Source organism: Chrysochloris asiatica, unplaced genomic scaffold (genome assembly GCF_000296735.1).
Source record: "Chrysochloris asiatica unplaced genomic scaffold, ChrAsi1.0 scaffold00106, whole genome shotgun sequence".
Taxonomy (NCBI): Eukaryota; Metazoa; Chordata; class Mammalia; order Afrosoricida; family Chrysochloridae; genus Chrysochloris; species Chrysochloris asiatica.
The window spans coordinates 10,356,596-10,379,905 of NW_006408624.1; the positions used below are offsets into that span (position 1 = coordinate 10,356,596).

At 39.1% G+C, this 23,310-nt stretch overlaps 1 protein-coding gene across 3 annotated transcripts in view; it reads right to left on the reverse strand.

The window, feature by feature from the left end:
- The window catches only part of SCMH1 (sex comb on midleg homolog 1 (Drosophila)), a 296,989-nt gene that overhangs the window by 32,623 nt on the left and 241,056 nt on the right, over positions 1–23,310 (reverse strand). For all 3 annotated transcript variants that reach the window (XM_006867602.1, XM_006867601.1, XM_006867603.1), the window contains 2 exons: positions 19,539–19,771; positions 13,340–13,466 (listed from right to left, as the gene is read on the reverse strand). In XM_006867602.1, the coding sequence (XP_006867664.1) occupies positions 13,340–13,466; positions 19,539–19,771 (360 nt within the window). The remainder of the gene's footprint in view (positions 1–13,339; positions 13,467–19,538; positions 19,772–23,310) is intronic.

Genomic DNA, 23,310 nt, shown 5'->3' on the forward strand with positions numbered 1-23,310 from the left:
AAGAAACAACTTATACCTTGATTAGGGTTATGGTTGCACAAATTTACATTTAATAAGACTTACTAACATTGTACAGTTATGTTCTATTAATTTCTATGTAAATTTTACTTAAATTAAAAAAACACACATACATACAGAGGAAAAATATAAACTTGTTCAATGATGTTTAAAAAATAAGTATTCTAAGTAGATTAGACAGTAAAATATAAAATGTAAAACCATAGAAACCTTAGAAAACAGGCAGTTTGAACACAAGACCCCCAAATTCTTTGACACTCCTCTCATCACTTGACCAATAGAGTGTGGTGGAAATGCTAATTTCTGAGTTCAGGGTTTAAGAAAATGTCAGTCTCCATTTCCTTCTCTGAAGATACTCACTCTTGTAACCCAACTACCATGTGTGAAGAAGCATACGTCACCCTGTGGGGAGGAACTAACAGCCAGCACCAAGTTGTTAGCCATGTGGTAGAAGTGGATCCTCCAGTCCTAGTCAACTGTCACCACATGGAACCGAGACAAGCTGTCTCTGTCCACCCTACCCATATTACTGCCCACATTACTGACTTTGTGGTTTGTTATACAGCAAAAGATGACTGGAAAAGATTCTGGTACTGGCAGTACAGTGCTGCAGTAACAAAACCGAACACACCTGGCACTGACTTTAGGGCTCAAAGAAGCAAAAAGTCACAAAAACAGTGTTAGTGAAAATGGTAAAAAACTGAGAGCTCTATCAGAAGCTTAGGGAAACGGAGGAAAATCTGATTGCAAGATTGACAGAAAATTTGGTAACCTGCACTAACATGGAAAATGGAGTCCTGGTGTGGTGCTGCAGGATAATATAATGGACTGCAAGGTCAGTTTGAGCAGCAAAGTTGGCGGTTCAAACCCATCAGCTGCTCCTTGGAAACCCTATACAGGGTCACTATGAGTCAGAACTGACTCAACAGCACTTAATAACACAACAACAGCATGATACACAGGAAATGCACCTGATGACCTCAAAGAAAGAGCTAAGGAAATAGCCAGATAAAGTAATGAAAGTATCAACTGGCTTTTCACTGCCTATGATATAATACAAAATGAGAAATACACACTTGAAGAAAAAAAGGGAGGGGGATGTCCAAGAAATACTGTTTTCATTCCTGGTCTTTCCAGAAGGTAAACAATTCTAAGCTAAGAAAGAATCTCAAGACAAAGAACAAATCCAGAATGAGACAATACAATCTTTTGTAACAATGCCAGCAAGATCAAAGACTATGTTTCATAGACTCTTTCATACCAAAAACCTTGTGGATTCTCTCCTTTACACAACAAGATTTTAAAGAATTTTAAGGATATTGTCCCACAGCAGTTTCATAAATAACCCAAAATAGAGAAGGGTTTATCTTTAAGAAATGTGTGGTTGTGAATTTTGTCTAATAAAGTGAACCTTAATAACATTTATAGAAAACCCCTCAAGATTCAAAGAGACTCATTCTGATGGCAGCACTGCTAAAAGAGCTAAAAGAGACACGTTGTTGTTGTTGTTAAGTGCCGTGGAGTCAGTTCCAACTCATAGTGACTCTGTACAGGGTTTCCGGGGCTGCAAATCTTTAAGGGAGCAGAGAGCTCATCTTTCTCCCGCAGAACAGATGGTAGTTTCGAATTGCCGACCTTGAGGTTAGCAGCCCGATTAGTAACCACTACCAGAGTTCCTTAAAAGAGACATAGATGGAACAAAATAAATCCTTTGGCTCTTCAACTTTTAATACAAATAAAAAAGATGATTCAGACAACAAAAGCGTGCCTTAGAATTCTCCAAGAAAGCAGAACTGGGCTTAATTAAGTAACTGGCAACATGTACCCAGTGGATTTCACAGTTTATATAGGCCACTGACTACTGTGCCTTGTTTTTTTTTTTTTTAATAGGTTCAGTAGTGGTGGTGGTGGTGGTGGTTGTGTGCTGTGGAGTTGCTTCTGACTCATAGCAACCCTATATAGGGTTACCAAGGCTATAAATCTTTATGGGAGCAGAAAGTCTCATTTTTCTCTCATGGAATGATTGGTAGATTCAAACTGCTGACCTTGAGGTTAACAGGCCATCTCTTAACCCAGTATGCTACCGCAGCTCCATCGATCCAGTTGTTAAGTGCCGTTGAGCAGATTCCAACTCACAGTGACCCTAATACAGGGTTTACAAGGAGCAGCTGGTGGGTTTAAACCTGTCTACCATGGGTGACCCTCCTTGCATTTAAAATATCCTTGGCATAGCTTCTAGAATCACAGCAACACACAAGCCACCACAGTATGACAAAATGATAAGTGGTGTGAAGATCAATATATTTTGCTATATTTAGATAGCTCCTCTCTACACCACATGGTATTAGCAGGGGAGGGGGGGGTGGCTATTGAGGCTGGAGAATCGACTTCTAAAATGGCTCATTCATATGGGTAGCAAAATTGTCACTGACTGTTGGATCTTCTCCATAGGAACCTTTCCAAAGAGTAGCTTGAGGTTCCTCACAGTATGGTATCTGGAGCTCAGTAACAAATGTCCCAAGAGACATGAACTAGAGACTATCACTGTCTTAAGAACAGAGCCCATAAATTAGCATAGCATCATTTCCACCAAATCCTGTTGATCCCAGATTTAAGAGAGGAACATAATCCCATCTCTTGGTGAGTGGAGTGAGTATCAAAGAATTTTAGAACTTTATTTTTAAACAATCTCAGTATGCTCTCTGGACATAAATTATTTATGTATTTATGTATTGCAAAATTAATTCTACCTGGAGGCAAAGATGGGAACATGAAGAGAGGGAACAGCTGATGAATCTAGATTCATGGAAAGAGAGAGACTGAGAGCTGGTAGCCAGGAGGCAGACTTGCAGAATGTGCCCTTTGGTGCTGTAAACTATTATATATGCCTAAGGGTTTAAAAAAAAAAAAAAAAAAGGGCTAAAATGAATAGAGAGAAATACTGTTAGCTGATGATACATAGAGGAGATTATAATCATCGTATTGAAACAAAGTATATGATTTGTTGAATGTAAAACTGATGATCTGCCCTGTAAACTTGTACTCAATTCACAATAAAAACTTAAAAAAATGAATAATAATAACTAATTCTTCCCTTTACAAGATTTCCTGTCAAAAATTTCCTCCTTTTATAACATCAGACTCAAGGTCAGGGTCCCATCATCTAAATCAGGTCCAATATACATGAGGTCTGTCAGGTACAATTTCTCTAGAACATCTCCTTTAACCTGGTTCTTCTATATCTGAAGACTTGTGGACTAAAGAAACAAATTGTCTTCTTCTCAAACTTAGTGGTGGAGCTGGCATAGTGTAACTTTTATAGACAGTACTGGTGTGGCACTGTAGGGTAAGCACTAGACTACGAACACATTTTGCTCAGATCAACCATCAACACTCATGGAAGCAGCAGTCAAGAAATCAAATGATGTATTGTCCTGGTCAAAACTTCTGTACAAGACCTTTTTAAAGTGTTGATGAGCAAAGATATCAGTTTGAGGACTAAGGTGTGCCAGACCCAAGCCATGGTATTTTCAATAACCTCATATGCATGGAGAAGTTGGACAGTGAATTAGAAGACCACAGAAGAAGTGATGCATCTGAGTTACAGTGTTGGAGGAGAATATTGACAGTACCATGGACTACCAAAAGAACAGACCTGTGTTAGAAGGAGTATAGCCAGAGTGCTCCTTGGAAGCCAGAATGGTCAGACTTTGTCTCTTGTACTTTAGACATGTTATCAGGAGGGACCAGCCACTAAAGAAGGATAGAGTGGAGGGTCAGATAAAAAGAGGAAGACTCCCAATGAGATGGATTGGCACAGTGGCAGCAGCTATGGGCTCAGGTGTATCAACGATTGTGAGGTTGGCGTGGGATCATGTGGTGTTTTGTTCTGATGTGTGCATAGGGTCACTATGAGTTGGTACCTATTCAATGACACCTAGCAACAACAACGTATCAATCTTCCTTTTTTGATAATGCCTTATTAAAAAATCTTTCTCAATCATGAGGTCACAAAATATTTTTCTATTTGGTTATGTTCTGGTTTTCTATTGCATCCATGAAGTCAAAACTGGAAGCTATTAAAAAATTCAGAAAACAAGAACAAAAAATTATGAAGCAAAAGCAAATCTCCTAAGAGTGGAGAAGTAGAGCATAAGCATTCCCTAAATGTATCTGACTACATCAAAGTCTATCATGAAGAACATTTAAAACAGTTTTTTTGTGTGTGAATTGAGTGAAGGTTTACAGAGCAGATCAATGGTTTTACATTGAACAAATCATACACTGCAATTCATCTCAATGATTGTCGTGCCCTCAATATAACATCACTATCCCACTCCTTCCCCGTGTTTCCTGTTTCTAATCTTTATTCTTTCCCAACTCTTCTGAACTTTGTCCTTGGGTAAATATGGCACTTTTGATCTCAAAGTACATTCTATGGGTATGTATTTCAGCAGTGGTGTTGTCCCCCCACCAAAGCAGGATGTAGAACATTGCCTCTGTGGATTATAAGATGCTGACTGATCATGGTGTCTCCTGATGACTCTTGTCCTGAGTCCCCAGGACTCATTCTCTCAAGGTATTCTGTTATACCTGAAAACTTTTCATAACTATAGCCAGAGCATTTGCTGTGTGAATGCTAGTGAAGTAACAAATAATGACAATAAAAAGAGTAAGAATAGCAGAAATGTGAAACTGAATAAAATGTTTGAAGGATACAGTTTAGGAAAGCTTGAGGAAAGTTGAGCAAAAAGACAAAGATATTAGGAAAGAAGGGATAAGAAAAATAGAGGGTCAATCCAACAGGGCCATTATTTGAATAATGGATAAGCCAGAAAGATGAATAGAATAAATAAAGTAAGAGAAAATCACCAATTAAATCATTTTAGAAAATTTCGTAACCTGGTGTAGCACTGCAGGTTAATGCACTAGACTACAAGTTGGTTTGAACCACAAGGACAGCGGATCAAGTTCACCAGCTATTTGTTGGAAACCCTATACAGGATCGGTATGAGTCAGAACCGACTCAATGGTACTTAACAACAACAACAAAGAATATGATGGCCTATCAAACATCTCTGCTATTCATAAAGTTTTCAGTGACTAAATATTTGGAAGTAGTTCGTCACTCCTTCTTCCTAGTCTGTCTTCATCTGGAAGCTTATCCGAAACCTGTCCACCATGGGTGACCCTGTTGGTATTTAAAATACTGGTGGCATAGCTTATTGAATTACTGAATGATACAGAAAGCATCAAGAGAAGATGGAAGGAATATGCAGTCAATGTACCAAAAGGAAATGGTACTAATCATTTGATCAAGAGCATATGATCCTGAAGGAAGAAGTCCAAGGTGCATTGAAGGAATTGGCAAAGAACAAGGCACCAGGAATTGATGGAATAAAAACTGGAATCTTTCAAGAAAGTGAGACGGCACAGGAGGCACTCACTCATCTCTGCCAAGAAATGTGGAAGACACCTATCTGGCCAACTGATTGGAAGAGATCCATATTTGTGCTCATTCCAAAGAGAGATGACCCAGTGTAATGCGGAAATCATCGGACAATCTATTTGATATCCCATGTGAATAAAATTTTACTAAAGGTAATACAGAAACGGCTGAAAGCATACATTGACAGAGAACTTCCAGAGGTTCAAGCCAGATTCATAACAGGCCGTGGAACGAGGGATATCACTGCTGATGTCCAATGGATCTTGGCTGAAAGCAGAGAATATAAGAAAGATGTTTACCTGTTCTTTTATTGACTATGCAAAGGCTTTCAGTTGTGCCGATCATGGCAAGCTATGGACAACATTGCGAAGTATGAGTATTCTGGAACACTTAATTGTGCTCATGAGGAATCTGTACCTGGACCAAGAGGCAGTTGTTCGAACAGAACATGGGAACACCGAATGTTTTAAAATTAAGAGGTGTGTGACAAGGTTGTATTCTTTCACCATACTTATTCAACCTGTATGCTGAACAAATCATTCGAGAAGCTGGGTTCTATGAAGAAAAACGTGGCATCAGGATTGGAGGAAGACTCATTAACAGCCTGCAATATGCAAATGATACAACCTTGCTTGCTGAAAGTGAAAGTGCTGAAAGGACTTAAAATATTTACTGATGAAAATCAAAGAGCACAGCCTTCGTTATGGATTACATCTCAATGTAAAGAAAACAAAAATCCTCACCACTGGACCAATAAACAACATTCTTATTAATGGAGAAAAGACTGAAGTTGTCAAGGACTTCATTCTTTGTGGATCAACTATCAACACTCACAGAAGCAGCAGTCAAGAAATCAAACGACGTATTGTATTAGGCAAATCTGCTGCACAAGACCTTTTTATAGTGTAAAAGAGCAAAGATGTCAGCTTGAGGACTAAGGTGTGTTTGACCCTAGCCATGGTATTTTCAATAACCTCAAATGCATGCGAAAGCTGGACAGTGAATAAGGAATTCCGTAGAAGAATTGATGCTTTTGAGTTATGGTGTTGGAGGAGAATATTGAAAGTGCCATGGGCTGCCTAAAGAACCAATAGATCTGTTTTGGAAGAAGTGCAGACGGAGTGCTCCTTGGAGGCCAGGATGGCCAAACTCCATCTCTCATACTTCGGACATATTGTCAGGAGGGACCAGTCACTGGAGAAGGATATGTTTGGTAAGGTGGAGGGTCAGAGAAAAAGAGTAAGACCCACAATGAGATGGATTGGCCAACTGGCAGCTTTGATGGACTCAAGCTTGGCAACAGTAGTGAGGTTGGCCCAGGATCGGGCAGTGTTTTGTTCTGCTGTGCATTAGGTCACTATGAGTCGGTACCGACTCGATGGCAGCTAACAATAACAACGACATGAAGCACCTAGCATGATAGATGGTAATAGTCTCATTTAAGGTGAAATTTCAGAATACTGGAGACAAAGAGAAGCTTCAAATAGAATAAATAGGTTTTAAACAAGATTAAAGCTGCATTGGTGGTGTTGTAGGATAATCACTGGACTGCTAACTACAAGGTCAACAGTTTAAAACCACCAGAGGCTTTGCAGGACAAAGATGAGGCTGTCTGATCCTGTAAAGACTGTCCAGACTACGGATGTAAATCTAAAAAAGAGGGAATGAGCACAATGGGATTTAACACAATAGTGAAGTGGAGGGAATCTAAAGCAACTCAAAAGTCACAGGAGAAATTTCTTCTAAGACATGGGTGAAACGTCTTATGTGCTTGAACATAATGGGAGTACCCCATAGGGAGGTAGTTTAGAGTTGAATTGATAAGTACACAGAAAAATAAACAAATATCAAAGAAATCAACAAGATTTATTCCCCTGAATACAAAAAGTTGTACAAATGAAAAGTAACCAGAGTACACTACATGCTCAGTTGAGAAGAACACTTAAATAATCAAAAGAAAAACACTAACATTTGACTTAACCAAAGTTATATTATCACTGTCTTGGGGTGCGTGTGTGTGCAGGTGGGGAAGGGACAAGGAGATTAAGAAGAGTCAAACCTTCATTTTTTATAGTGAGTAGTTGTGGGATTTACATAAACTTTACTTAATGCATGTGTTCTTTGTCCTTGGTACCTAAGAGATAACCTCTAAAACCTTGGAATTTCCCAAGGATAATAAATGTCCAGACCACACCTAACCTAACCTGTTATGTTAATAAGGTGACTCTTGGGGGTAGGGGGCTAGTCAAGTCAGAAATAGTCACCATATGGTATCAACCTGTGATCACTTCATGATCTTGATTCACTTTTGGGGGAGAGGGGCTGGAGACCTCAAATAAAAGCTATGGATGTGAAAGCTACATGAACTTCCTGCTCTCAGTAGGGTGATGTGTGCTTGTTGGAACATGGAAACTCCATGTTGGAAACCTTTCCAGCCAGACTTTACTTTATGCATCTCTTCTTTGTGCCACTGATTTGTATCCTTTATAATAACGCTGCCACTACCTGCCTGTTGGTTTGTTGTACTGTGGTGGCTTTTGTGTTTCTATGATTCTGGAAGCTACGCCACTGGTGTTTGAAATACCAGCAGGGTCACCTGTAGTGGATAGGTTTCAGTTGAACTTCCAGACTAAAACAGACTAAGAAGGAAAGGTGGACTACTTCTGAATGGTTATAAAACCTTATGAATAGCAGCAAAATATTGTCAGGTATACTGCTGAAGATAAGCCCCTCAGGTTGGAAGGAATTCAAAACACAACTGGGGAAGAGATGCTTTCTCAAAGTAGTTTTGTTGTTGTAAGTGCCATCAAGTTGATATCAAGTTACAGTAAATAGGGTCTCCAAAAAGCAACTAGTCGGGGTTTGAACTGCTGACCTAATGGTTCGCAGTCAAGTGCTTATCCTACAATGCCACACCAGGAGTTCTCTAAGTAGAGTTCACCATAATGATGGGAACCGAGTAAAGCTTTCAGGACCTTCATTTGCTGTTGGGGCACAACTCAAAATGAGTAGAAACAGTTGCAAATACTAATAATTGCAACATGGAATGTACAAAATATGAAACTACGAAAATTGGAAGTTGTCAAAAATGGAATGGAATGCATAAAGATCAATATACTACTCATTAGTGAGCTGAAGTGGGCTGGTATTGGCCAGTTTGAATCTGACAATCATATGGTTTACTATGTCGGAACAAATGAAAGAAGAATGACGTTATCATCAAAAAAACATTTTAAGATCGATTTTGAAATATAATGCTATTTGTGAAATGATAATATCAATGCACCTACACGGAAGATCAGTAAATACTACTATTTTTCAAATTTACAAACAAACTTCTAGAGCAAATGATGATGAACTTAAAGCATTCTATCAACTTCATCTGTCTGAAATTAATCAAACAGGCAATCAAGATGTATTTATAAATTATTGGTAATTGGAAAGTGAAGGCTGGAAACAAAGACAAAAGATAAGTAGTTGGGAAATATTACCTTGGTGACAGAAATGATGCTGGAGATCACATGATAGAATTTTGCAAGACCCATGATTTATTCATTGCAAATACCTTTTTTAAGCAACATAAAAGGCAAATATACACATGGACCTCACCACATGGAAACACAGGATTCAAATTGACCAAATTTTTGGGACGAAACTATGGAAAAGTTCAGTATCATCAGTCAAAGCAAAGCCAGGGGTAGATTGGAACAGATTATCAATTGCTCATATGCAAATTCAGGCTGAAACTGAAGAAAATTAAAACAAGTTACAAGAACCTTGTACATATGACCTTGAACATATCCCACCTGAATTTAGAGACCATCTCAAGAATAAATTTGATGTGTTAGTACACTAATGACCAAAGACCAGAAGAGTTGTGGGATGACATCAAGACCATCATCCAGAAGGAAACAAAAGGTCATTAGAAAGACAGGTAAGAAAGAGTAGACCAAAATGAATGCTAGAAGAGATTCTGCAACTTGCTCTCCAGTTTAAAAATCTAAAACAAATGGAAAAAAGTATAAAAAAGCTAAAAGGAAGTAAAAGAATTGAATAGAAAATTTCAAAGGACAGCTTGAGAAGACAGTCAAGTATTATAATGAAATGTGCAATGACTTGGAGTCATAAAACCAAGAGAAGAACATCCTCAGCATTTCTCAAACTAAAAGAACTAGAAAAAATTCCAATCTTGACTTGAAATATTGACGGATTCTATGAGTAAAATATCGAATGATGTGGAAAGCATGAAAAGAAGATGGAAGGAATACAGAAAGTCATTGTACCAAAAAAGAAATGGTCCATGTTCAACCATTTCAAGAGGTAGAATACGATCAAGAACTGAGGATACTGAAGGAAGAAGTCTAAGCTGCACTGTCAAAAAACAAGGCTCTAGGAATTGATGGAATACTAAAACTTTCAATACTGGAGATGTTCACTTATCTATGCCAAGAAATTTGGAAGACAGCTATCTGGCCAATTGATCGTAATAGTTCATTATTTGTGCCCATTCCAAAGAGAGATGACCTAATGGAATGCAGAAACCAATGAACGTTTAGTATCACATGCAAGTAATATTTTACTGAAGATAACTCAAAAACAGCTACAACAGTACATCGACAGGGAGCTGCCAGAAATTCAAGCTGGATTCAGAAAGGATGTGGAATGAGGGATATCACTACTGACGTCAGATAGATTTTAGCTAAAAGCAGAGAACACCAATAAAATGCTTACTTATACTTTATTGACTATGTGAGGGATTTTAAGCTATGAATAACACTGACAAATGTTTCAAGCTATGAATAACACTGTGAAGAATGGGTATTCCAGAACACTTAACTGTGCAAATGAGAACCTATATGTAGACCAAGAGACAGTCCTTAGAACAGAACAAGAGGATACTAAATGGTTTACAATCAGGAAAGGTATGCTCCAGGTTTCTATACTTTCACCATACTTATTCAATCTGTATTCTAAGCAAACAATCTGAGAAGCTGGATTATATGAAGAACGTGGCATCAAGATTAGAGGAAGACTCATTAACAACCTGCGATATGCAGATGTTACAATCTTGCTTGCTAGAACCAAAGAGGATTTAAAATACTTACTGGTAAAGACCAAAGATTACAGTTTTCAGAATGGATTGCAGCTAAATGTAAAGAAAACAAAAATCCTCAACACCAGACCAACAAATAACTTCATGAGAAATGGGAAAAGATTGAAGCTGTCAAAAATGTCATTGTGTATGGATCCCCGCTATCAAGAAATCAAACGATTGGGGAAATTTGCTGCACAACACTTCTTTGAAGTGTTTAAGAACAAAGATATCCATTTGAGGTCTAAGGTATGCCTGACCTAAGTCATGTGAAAGTTGAGCCATGAATAAGGAAGACCATAGAAGTAGAAGAAATTATGCATTTGAATTATGGTGTCAGAGAAGAATATTAAAATACCATGGACTGCGGGAAGAATGGATAAATCTGTGTTGGAAGAACTACAGTTAGAATGCTCTTTAGAAGCTTGGATAGCCCAAACTTCATCTATCATACTTCGGACATGTTATCGGGAGAGACTATTCATTGTAGAAGGACATCATGCTTGGTAAAGTGAAGGGTGAGTGAAAGTGGAAGACCTCTAACAAGATGGACTGACACAATGGCAGCAGCAATGAGCTCACGTGTAACAACCATTGTGAGGATGGTGCAGGACCACTCAGTGTTTCTTTTTGTGGCGCATAGGGTAGCTATGTGTCAGGGCTGACTCCATGGCACCTAAGAATAACATAATAAAGCTGTAATAATAAGCACAGTGTTTTCCTCAAGTTCTGAGTCACTCTAGTGGACTGCCAAACCTGAGGGAGCAGTGGGAGCCAGGAGGTCAGAACATGGGTGGATGGAGGCTGGGACCTCCTGAGCTTAGAGCTAGTATCCTGAGGAATAGTGAGAGCTCCTAAATTTGTATATTGCAAGTCAAAAGCAAAGGGAGTCCTTGGAGAGTTTCAACTTTGTAGCTGGCAGCTTGGCAATCTCTTAGACTGTGTCCTATGACTTGTGAGGTCTGACCTAGTTCCGGGTGGTTAAGAGTGCAGAATGTTGCAGGTGCAGCTTGTGTTAGAACAGAAGTAAGTTAAGAGGTGGGACTGATTTGGTTTTTCTTACAAGAGTCAGTAGAAGAGTACCTAATGCTGGAAAAAAAAAATAGCAACATAAACATATTATTTAAACACATGAAAGCTAAAAAATAAGAATCAGCTGAATTTAAAGTGATTACTTCTGGGAAGCAGAAAGCAGCGGGGGGGGTGGTGGGGGGGGGGAGAGAGGGAGTCTGTTTTGCTTTTGTAATAAATCTTGTAGACCTATTTTTTTTTTTGAACTGTGAGTATATAAAATCCTGGTAAAATTAAAAATAATTTTAAAAAGTTTTATAGAGGTAAAAAAATAATCAAATGTAATAAAGGATACAGTGTGGCACATAACATTAAATCTAAGAGGTTGTATTATGAACGTTTGAAAAGACAATACACTATACAGATGTAGCAACTAAGGCTCAGAGACGGAAGTGATGCCAAGGTCACACAGAGTGAGTCAGGGCCCAGTTAGGAAACAGTGACACAGTGATCAGTGAAAACTGCTTGTAAGGCTATAGCCTTACAATGGGTAGGACTCAGGCCAAAGGAGAGGCCCAGCCCTGTGATTGCCAGCAGAGTTGGTATGCACCATTTAAAAGGAAGAGTTATGTGTAATCAGGAAGTTTCTGTGGCTGCTGGTATCATTGAAAAGGCACAAAACTGGTATCTAGAATAATGTGGGCTAAGTGCAGGGCATCAATCTAGTGGGCATGTCATAAAGTTAGAAAATGTAATCAATATTTTCATCAAAGTGCTCAATTGTCCTTACTTTCTCATCCATGGAACTCAGGGGCAAAAGGCCATTAATTTATTTATTAATGTAATGACACTCCTGGATTAAGCAAACTCAGCAATTGTTTGGAGCTAGCTGCAGGTGACATGTTTGGAGAAATCATGTAATAGGATGCTGGTTAGAGCTGGACGCACATGCTACCAGAAGGCTCGGTTGTCTTCATAAGGTCTTTTAAAGAGGAAGTAGGGCTTCCCTTCAAGATCTAGGATTTGGGGAAAGAGAACTTGATCTTTCAAGGAAAAGACCACCCTAGCTCCAACTGGCATCATTTCAACTGCTCAGACTCCCCTAAAGAAGTTCCTCAGGGTAACGAGTGTAAGGTTTCACACATTTATCTTAATTTACACATTTAAAAAAATGAGTATTTTTCTTTATAGTTACCTCACTGAAGGGCTATGTATCTATTCTAAAAGGGTAGTACTTTTAGAGTTACTTGCATAAATGGTTTATGAAATGGGACCAGATTCACATAATCCAGATGGATCATCCACTGTGGTTTGAAACAACTACTTTCATAACACCAAGATTTGCCACCATTAATGACGGTAAAAAACACACACACACACACACACACACACACAGAAATCGGAGGAGTTTCAGACAACTTTGAATGATGACAATATTACTGAGATAAGCACATGGTCTCTGGAATGAACCACAAAGAAGGGGGCACCTCTAACTATGAAGGAGTTTTATTACAAACTAGGAAAGAGATATCCTCGTGTTGGCTCCATCTCCCACCCAGCTCTCTATTCAGAGTTCACAGAACACCTACCAATGTTTCTATGTTTTGACAAGTTTCTCTGAGACTTCCAAATGCCAAAGATATACGTATTTTGAAAAACTCTACTCAGGTTTACAAATGGACAAGGGGCTCATTATTGGTGTGAAACAAAAAGAAAGTCAGACTTGGGGGCCTGGGGCTTACTGCAGCTAGCCCGTGATCTGCTCTTACCTGTGGGGGCCTGCATGGCTGAGCTGGGGATAGTGGCAGCATCTTGGGGCACAGTGCTGGTATCCGGTTCAGGGGTGCTGGTTGTTGGTGAGGTGGGTGGTGGGTTCAGCAAAGTCCGAGGTTTTCTCTGTCAAAATGGATGGGGAAAAGTTTGCTACCCGTGATATGTAACTTGTCTTTCCATTCCTCTAGTCCTAGCACTTAATTCAACCATGAGGCTAAGTTTTATTTGTGGGTGGGACTATGTTTCCCACACAGCATCTGGCCCAGGGCTTTCCATACAGTAAACAAGATTCTGGGCTCTGTAGAGCCAGAGCTGAACTCCTTGACTGTCTTACTAGATTCAATATTATCACATGAAGTTCCAGATTCTTTGCCAGTTGGGTAGACAAAAGCAAAAAGGGGGAAAAAAATTTTTTTTTTTTAAAAAAGGACTGTGGTTTAAGTCTACCTTGTATTTTGTACATTATTTTGTGCTTTATTTCTCTCTCTAAAAATAGAACGGAAATGCAGTGGCTCTGTAGGATAAGCACTGGACTTGAAACTACAAGGTCAGTGGTTTGATTCCACCAGTGACCCCATGGGAGGTTTATAGTTTATAGTTTCTGAAACTCTAATTAATACAGGGTTACTATGAGTTGGAGCTGGATTAATAGCATTTAACAACAAAAGAAGAAATGGTCCTTTCCTGAACTCTACAGATTACTTCCCATGCCTACTTCCTCAGCTTTTTACTTCCACTGATTGCTCTAATAATAGATAACTGCACTACTTCTCTAAAAAACATGTAGTGTTACTTGTTCCACAATTTTATGATCATAAACCTTCCCTACAGTCTGGAAAGTTTTCTCCTTTTTTTTTTTTTTTTAACCTTACACATTTCTGTTCATCCAGGGAGCTTTTCCAGGCATCCACAATTAATTGCTATTTCTTTCATGCTACCTTTATACTTTGTATTATTGCATTTATCATAATATATTGCCATTTTTTAAAAGTTTTTATTGTGAATTATGGGAGAACACTAACTTTACATCCATCCCATCTTATTTCGTTTTACTGCAATGATTGCAATCTCCTGCACGCATCATCAATGTATTGCCATTTTATGTTTACATACTGATATTCCCTGGAGCCCCTTAGGAGTTTGATTCTGAATATCACCCATATAGCGTTGTTGTTCCAAGTGCTGCCAAGTAGGTTTTGACTCCTGGAGGCCCTCAGGGGTTCTTAGGAGAGGTTAGTGGGTATGGACTGCTGACCCTGCAGTTAGAAGGCCAGGCTTATCCTACAGCACCACATCAAGACCTTTTTTATCAGTGAAGCAAACAGCAGAGAACCTATAATGGGAGCAGTAATAAAGATGACTTGAGATCAGTCTAATACCTCCTCTGTGCTATTCAGGGTAGTCCTTGGGGCAGAGCAGCTGTATCAGATGGCTGTTTCCAAGAAACAGATTTGTTTTTCTAAATTCTGTTTATTTTGTTGTTGTTATTGAGATTATATACAGTAAAATATTTAACTGTTTCAACATGTGCAATTTGGTAACACTGATTACATTCTTCAAAAACTCACTGACCCCTAAGGTTCCTATCTAATCTTTGGAGTTGCTGTTGTCGATTTCATCCCATATAGATAGTTTTTAAAAGAGCACAATGATTAAGGCAGACCTTATTTACTAGTTAAGTGAAACTAATGTTCAGTTTTTTTTAAAGATGACTTCAGGGATATTTTTAGTTCAAGGTTTAAAGATTAACTCAGGGAAATGATTTCAGGGATTCATCTATTCTCCAAGGCTCCAAAAAGTCTGAAGCCTATGAGAATTTGTAGTTCTGTTCTGCATTTTCTCCTTTTGAGCAGGATGTTTTCTATGGGATTTTTGATCAAATTACTCAGTACTGTTAGTCAGGCACCATCCAGTTCGTCTGGTCTCCTGGCAAAGGAGGCAGTTGTTCATGGAGGCAATTAGCTACACATTCCATGCCCTCCTATTTCTGACTTTTTTTCTTCCTCTGTTGCTTCTGGTGACTAGAGACCAATTGTGCCTTGGATGGTCACTTGCAAACTTTTAAGACCATGCAATTGACTTATTATGCAGCTGTGTAGGAGGTAGAACAGAAGCCCTAAACAGAAGCACTGGTTGGGTTTAGGCCAACTAACTGGCATGTCCCATGAAACTCTGACCCTAAACTTTTCACAAGATGTTTGGGTGCACATAGCAGCCTCAACAGCTACTCTTTCTTTCTGTCATTCTTGTAAATACATCTATTATACACACAAGTTTTGCCAATTCAACTTTTTACAGGTATTCTACTTATTGGCAACAATGATAATAATCAGCTGTGCATTGCTGCAATTAATCCAAGAGATTTTTCATCACCATGAAGCCCCTTTTCTCCCTCCTTCCTGCCTATATAGCCACTAATAAACTTTGGTCTTTATACATTTACCTTTTTCTTGTCTTTTTGTATTTGTCCTTTTTTGATTGGCTAATTTCGCTCAGCATAATGTTTTCAAACTACATCCATACTGTAGTATGCACTAAGACTTCATTTCTCCCACTGGCTGAGTAGTATTTCATTGCTTGCATGTACTACATTCATCTTTTGGCATTTAGTTTGTTCCCACCTTTGACTATTGAGACACTGCTGTATGAGCCTGTTTGCGTCTTTGCTTTCAACTGGGTACATACCTATGAGTGGAATTGCTGAGTCATAAGGCAGTTCTACTTTTATTTTAGAAATTGTCAAACAGTTTTTCATTATGTCTGTACCATTTTATACTCCTACCAGCAATGGGCAAGGGATTCAATTTCCCCATATCCTCACCAATATTTGTTATTTTCTGTTTTGTTTCATTTTAAATCTTAGTGATACTGGTGGTGGTGTGCTGTGGAGTCAATTCCAACTCATAGAGACATTGTATAGGGTTTCTGAGGCTGTAAACCTTTATGGAAGTAGAAAGCTGCATCTTTCTTCAGCAGAGTGGCTGGTAGATTAGAACTGCTGACCTTGTGGTTAGCTGCCCAGTTTGTAACCCACTCTCAGGGCTTCTTTTAGTCACCCTAGTGAGAGTAAAACTCACCAGCCACTCCATAAACACCCTTTACAGGATTGCTATGAGTAGAAACTAACCTGATGGCAGTTAGCAACAATAATAACAGCACCAAAGTGACAGTAAATCGGTATCTCAATGTGGTTTTGATTTGCCAACAAACAGTTTTTAAAAAAGCCTTCCTGAATTCTAGGAAAACATAAACATCACTGTTATTCTTAAGTGCCGTCAAGTCAGTTCCTACTCATGGTGACCCTGTACAGGATTTCTGAGGAGCAGTTGGGTTCTTTTTACTAAATTCCCTATGTAGGGTCCACTGCTGAAAGCTGTACAAACCAATTTTCTTCTAGGAGTATACTTTGCAAAGAGATAGCATTGCAGAAAGCAGCCATACATAAAGATGGCTTTTCCTGTGAAATCAATCATGCAAACCTTCATGAAACATTACAAGCACACAAGGTACATGGCTTTTGATATTACTAAAAATGAAAATCTAAGTAAATAATCTGAGAAGGTGGAAAATTCTAGCTCAACTTCACCAGTTGGTGGTAGGATTTCCTAGGCTCACTGAAGACAAAAGCCTAGCGAGTTAGGTGCTCAAAATATGTAGACAATAGGGGAAAATGGAAGGCATTATTACTATTTGAAATATATGTATTTACACGCATTTAGATGTGTCTACTCGCACATCACTTCATATCCATTTTACAGGTGAAAAAACTGGGGCTCAGAGCTTTACCAAAAAAAAATCCCCAATGTCACACAATTGTGAAAAATGAAAATAAGCTTTAAACTTAAGTGTTTCTGGTTTCAATGATGGCTAATTTGTAGCCATACGACCACATTGCTTTGTAAAGGAATATTTTTTTTGTAAAGGAAAGCTCATGGGTGAAGTGGAAGACACATACATTTTGGAAAAGGCAACCGGAAGTTATAGGGAGGGGAATTAGGGAGTCAAATATCATGACTTAAAATACATGGTAAGATGAGAATTATTTTTATCATGAGGGTTGGACAGAAAGTGGACTTCAGATACAGTGTTTGGAACTGCCTGAGGGAACAGAGCAGAGGCAATCATAAAATCATAATTCTTGGATTTTAAAGGATCCTGGTGTGGTGCTATATATAACATAGCACTGGACTGCACGGTTGGTTTGAACTGTAAGGTCCAGCTGCTCTTGGAAACCCTATACAGAATCACTATGGGGTGGAATCGATTCAACTGCACTTAACAACAACAATAACAAAGGCCGTTTAATGGTGTGGCGCTGTGGGTTAATGTGCCAGACTTCTGAACTGCAAGGTCACTGGTTCAAGCTCACCAGTAGCTCCTCGGAAACCCTATACAGGGTTCCTATGGGTCGGAACTGACTCGACGGCACCTACCAACAACATCATCCACCGAATGTTTCTATTTCCTTCTCCCTGAAAACATCCCTTGCGTATCTTCATTCTGTCCCTTATGAAATAACTCTAGTGATAAAGACTCAACTTTCATTATGGGATAGATTTAATTGTTCCTTTTATGTTAGGACAAAATCTGTATGCTTGAATTTCTTCCTATTGGTTCTGGTTCTGTCTTTGAAGTGCCACAAACAAGTTGTAGTTGTTGTGTGTTGTTGAGTAAGTTCCAACTCATAGCAACCCTGTATAGGGTTTCTGAGGAGTAACTGGTGGGTTTGAACCACTGATTTAGTGGTTAGCAGTCTAGTGCTTACCCTACAGCACCACAGCAGGACTCCATCCTATTTATCCTGACAATCCTCAAGATGTCCTCATATCATCCAAAACATGGCTTCTCTGGCCTTGGTGTCCTCAGAGCTTTCAACCTCTCCTCCACAACATGAGAATGAGAGGAGGGCAATGGAGACCAAAATGAACCAGGACCTGAGTTAGGAATCAGTGATAACGGACTAGAAGAAACATTATGCATTATGCAGGAAGAGCAGGATGTGATATCAAGAGTTCAAATAATTCTTGTGACACAATAAATAAGTGACAACTGAGATTGGTAACATCATCACTATAATCATCTATCCATCTGTCTGTCCAGCATATCCCAGCCATTCATCTACCATTCATCCATCTTAAATGTAATGAACATCTCCCAAAAGACTGTAATGAAAAGCACTGTAACAGAAAGAAAGAAGAAAGATTAGGTTCTTGACTTTGAAGAGTTCATATTCATACCAGAATGACTGATGTCTGCTGGAGCCAACCAAACAACCAACCAAAGAGACAAAAAACATGCAAACAATCAACCTAGGGAAGTACTTATATAATTATGGAATGGAATGCCCAGGGAGAAGTGGGTCTCATTTTCACACTGGAACTCAGGTAGTTCAGGAGGAGATTCAGAGGGATCTCCTGACAGAAAGTAAGTAGAAGAGGTGATGTCAAAGAAAGTCCTAGAGAAGCAGTTGAAGACCCTTTTTTCTCCATATCAATGGCATCCCTAGGAAGATATGAATGAAGAACTGACCTGAAGATCTGCCACGATTAAGAGGAAATACTTTCAGTAACAGTGCTCTGTGAAGCTTGACTCAGCAATCTTTTGCTATATTAGAGGTAAGCTACTGCCCATAGGACATGTGAGAGAGTGAGTACGTGATAGGGCAATAGTGACTATGGAGCTAAAGATCTGGGATAAATCTCTGCAGGTGTTGCCATTTATTAGCTATGAAAGTCATTTCACATCCTGAAGTCTCAGTTTGCTTACCTATAAAATAAGGTTAAAATTATTTCCCTCCTAGGGTTTTGTGAAGATCATGAGTACTATGCATGTAATGGGGTCTAATGCAGAGCTTGATATCTATCTAGTAAGTATTCAACACACACACATTTTAAAGAGCAAGTAGAGATAGAAAAAGCAATGCAATTACAGCCAACTTGCTCTTTACCTTCATATACCTGGGTATCCATTCTAGGAAGGCTAACATGATGCATGGCCTTCCATCTATGGAAGAAGTTAGAAGACAGTCTCCTCAAATGTGAATAACTTTTAAAGTTAAAATTTGTTCCATATCCCCGTCATCCTCTCTCTAGTATTATCAACTCCAGTGCCTTTCTAAGAGGGATGGAGGTGAATGAATTACCCTTTCATAACCCCTGCAGCACCTTTTCTGTAGGAACCCACAGTTTCACCTACCTTACTGCCAGGTTTGGGACCCCGCTTCTTTGGGAATTTCAAAGGTTCAGCTGACTTAGATGGGGTAGAGATGGGATGGGGAATTAGGGTCTTGGGTGTCCGGCCCCGCTTCTTTCCTGGTTTACGTCCCTTCTGCCCTGGTTGATGCTCCAAGATAGTTTTGGTGCTGGTGTGGGTGCTGGGCTTCTCAGTGTTCACATCAGATGCAGGATAGGGATTCTTTGGAATCACAACTGCAAGAAAAAGACTCATTCTATTACCCCCCGCCCCACCTGCATTTCCATCCCAGCCAGAAGTAAAAAGGGCTTGCCAACTCTGCTTAGGTACTAAAAGCTAGTTTCCGAATATCCGGCCCAAATGTTAGATCACTCTCAGAAGAGAACTGAAACTAGACAGGCTAGAATTGTTGTTGTTAAGTGCCATCAAATCACCTCCTTCTCGGGAGCAGAAAGCCTCATTAGAATTAGAGGTTTTTAATTATTTATGGTAGATAAGAAAGAACCCCTACCTTCCCCGACCCCCTACTAATTTTTCTTCCCCAAGTCATCTTAGAGAAGTACTCTCATCTAAATCAAGTTGAAGCATATAAGCAAAATCATAGGCTGGCTCAGCAGAGGATGTCATTCCTTTTCTTGGTCACAGTGAATTGAGATAAAGACTAAAGTTCTGAAATGGGGCTCTGACAACGAAGTCAAGGATTTTCTAAGTCAATCTACTCGATGTTTTAGTATAATTGCTGCAGTAAGGGCTTGTACAACACAAAGAAACAGAAATCTGATAACATCTTTCCTTACCTTAAAAATCTTTACTCCCTATTACCTGTAAGGCAAAGTCCAATTTGTTATGCCGATATCCAAGGGGTTTTGTGACTTTGCCCCCAACTTGTTCTCTAGTTACATCATTCTGTCACTTATTCCTATATTCTAGACCCTGGCTTTCTGAACACCATTCCTTCACATATGCTGAGCTCTATTCTTCTCAGACAGCAATACTCAGTTTCAACACTGAGCTCAAGAGACATCTCTTATATTGAGAGCTTCTTTGACCATGACCCAACTACATCAGTACCCCATCTCCAAAGCATTATGTAGGCAACTCTGCTAGAGCACTTTTCATTTTTACTCGAATCATTTGTCTCCTCCTTAAATTGAGTATTCTTTGAGGTAAAGAACAGCTAATTTGTTCCACAAATAGTTACTGAACACTATTCTAGGCCTTGTGGATAGAAGAGTGAACAAAACAGTTTTCACTCTCATGGAGCATGCCTCCTAATGGAAGAGGCAGGAAATAAAGAAACAAACATATAATAAAATGTCAGATAATGGTAAGTGCTATGACTAAAACTAAAGAAAGGTAAGAAGAGTGTGAGCGATAAGGGAAGTTCTCTCTATGGAGATGACATTTGCACAAAGCTCTCAAATGAAGTAAAGATACAAGTCTTATGAAGATCTGAGAAAAGCCTTCCTAGTAGAAGACATCACAAAACATTCTGAGATGATCAGTGTGACTAGAATCAAGTGAGCAAAGGGGAGAACTAGAGGGAGATTAGGCTTGAGAGGCAGTAGCAGGCTGTGAAAATGAATTTGAATTTATTCTAATTAAGAAGGGAAGTCCCTGAAGGGGAGTGACAGGGTATACTTAAAATAAACACCCTGGCTGCTCTGTGAGGGGAGCTAGAGTACAACTGTTGTTAAGAGCTGTTGTTGAGTCAGTTCTGACTCATAACTGCCCTGTATAAGGTTTCTGAGAAGCAGCTGGTAAGCTTGAACCGCTGACGTTGCAGTTCAAATGACCTTGTGGTCCAGTGCTTTATTCTACCATGCTATGACAGTGGTTAGCGTAGTGGTTATGAATCAGGCTGCGAACCTTAAGGTCAGCGGTTCGAAACTACCAGCCGCTCCGCAGGAGAAAGATGAGGCTTTCTACTCCCGGAAAGATTTACACCCTTGGAAACCCTGTACAGGGTCGCTATGGGTCGGAACCGACTCAAAGGCACTTAACAACAACAACAACATGGCAGTGGTTAGGTAGAAGATAATGAGGATCCCTCATGCTTTCATGTTGGATTGTGGCAGTGAAAAGTTTCTGATGCAACAACAGAAAAGTCAAGTAAATTATTTAAAAAGACATTGTTGTTGTTAAGTGCTGTTGAGTTGATTCTGACCCATAGCTTTAGAAATCATGAGGATCCGATGAACTGAAATTTCAGACATGGAGGTGATCTTTTAAGGTAGCTGACTTGGGTTTTATGGTGTTATTTTGTCCAGCATTTATTTTTTTCTATTAATTGGTTTATTTAATCTACTTATGTTTAATTGTTTGAGTTCATGCATATCATTTTGCTCTCTTGCTTTCTATTTGTCTTGTTTATTTATTTCTTTATGGCTCCTTCCTTGTCTTCTTTTGAATTAATTATGTTTTATTATTCCATTGTCCTACTCTTAATTTCTGAACAGTACATTCTTTTATAATTCTTTAATTGACTACATTAAGCAAATATGTACTCTTGATTTATAAGACCTGGACTACTAACTGCAAGTTTAGCAGTTCAAACCCACCAGCCACTCAGCATTTCTTATACAGGACTCAACAGCACGCAGCAGTGCCCTAAATAAGCAGTGAAGCCTCTTCCCAAATAATGCAAAATCCTTATCAAAATTTAGCTCCATTTACCTGTACCCACCTACTTCCATCTAGTAAATATTCTTTTGTGTCAGATACCTATGTGTTTACTGTTTCTTCTGCTCTGCATGTTTACGTTCAGTTCTATGCCTCCATCTGGGGTCATTTTCCTTTAACCCAAAGAGCTTTATGTAGTTTCAATTTGCCGGTGACAAATTCTCTCAGCTTATTTTGTCCGAAAATATTATTCCACCTAATCAGCAGTCTGAAACTACCAGATGTTCCATTGGAGAAAGATGAGGCTTTCTGCTCCTGTAAAGATTTACAGGCTCGGAAACCCTGTACAGGGTCCCTATGAATCAGAACCGACTCCATGGCACACAACAACAGTAACAGTTATTCCACCTGTAGAATTCTGAGTTGGTAGTTTAATTCTTTTATTATGCCATTCTAGTGCTTTGGCTTTCATAGTTTCTGTTGAAAAGTCAGCTATCAGTCTATTGTTGTAAGAATATTACTTCTTTTTTCTCTTGTAATGTAAAATTTTAAAGAATTTCCCTTTGCCCTTCCTCTGTGTCTTTCATTTCAGTTGTTTTTCTTGTTTTCAGTGTTTTAACAATAATGTATCTTAGTCTAGTGTTTGTTTCTGTTTTGGTTTTTTTCTGCTTGTGGATTGCTGAGCTCCTTAAATCTGTGGGTTGCCCATCTTTAATTAGTTTGGGAAAAGTCTCAACCATTACCTTTTTAGGTAATTTTCTGCCATTTTTGTTTTTCTGTTGATCTAACTTCAAAATTACTTATCTTGTCTTCAGTTGAACCTTGTAAGCCTTTAAATCCATCCATTGAATTCTTGGGTAGGTATAAGCACTGGGCTGCAAGGTCAATTTGAACTGCAAGGTTGATGGTTCAAACTCACTAGCTGCTCCTGGAGAAGCATATCATGCTTGGGAAAGTGGAGGATCAGCAAAAAACGAGGAAGACTCCTAATGGAATGGATTGACACAGTGGCAGCAACAGTGGATTCAAATGTAACAACAATTGTGAGGGTGCCTCAGGACCAGACAGTTTTGTTCTCTTGTGCATAAGGTCTGTATGAATCAGAACCAACTTGACAGCACCTCACAAGAACATGATCTTCATGTCTCTGATA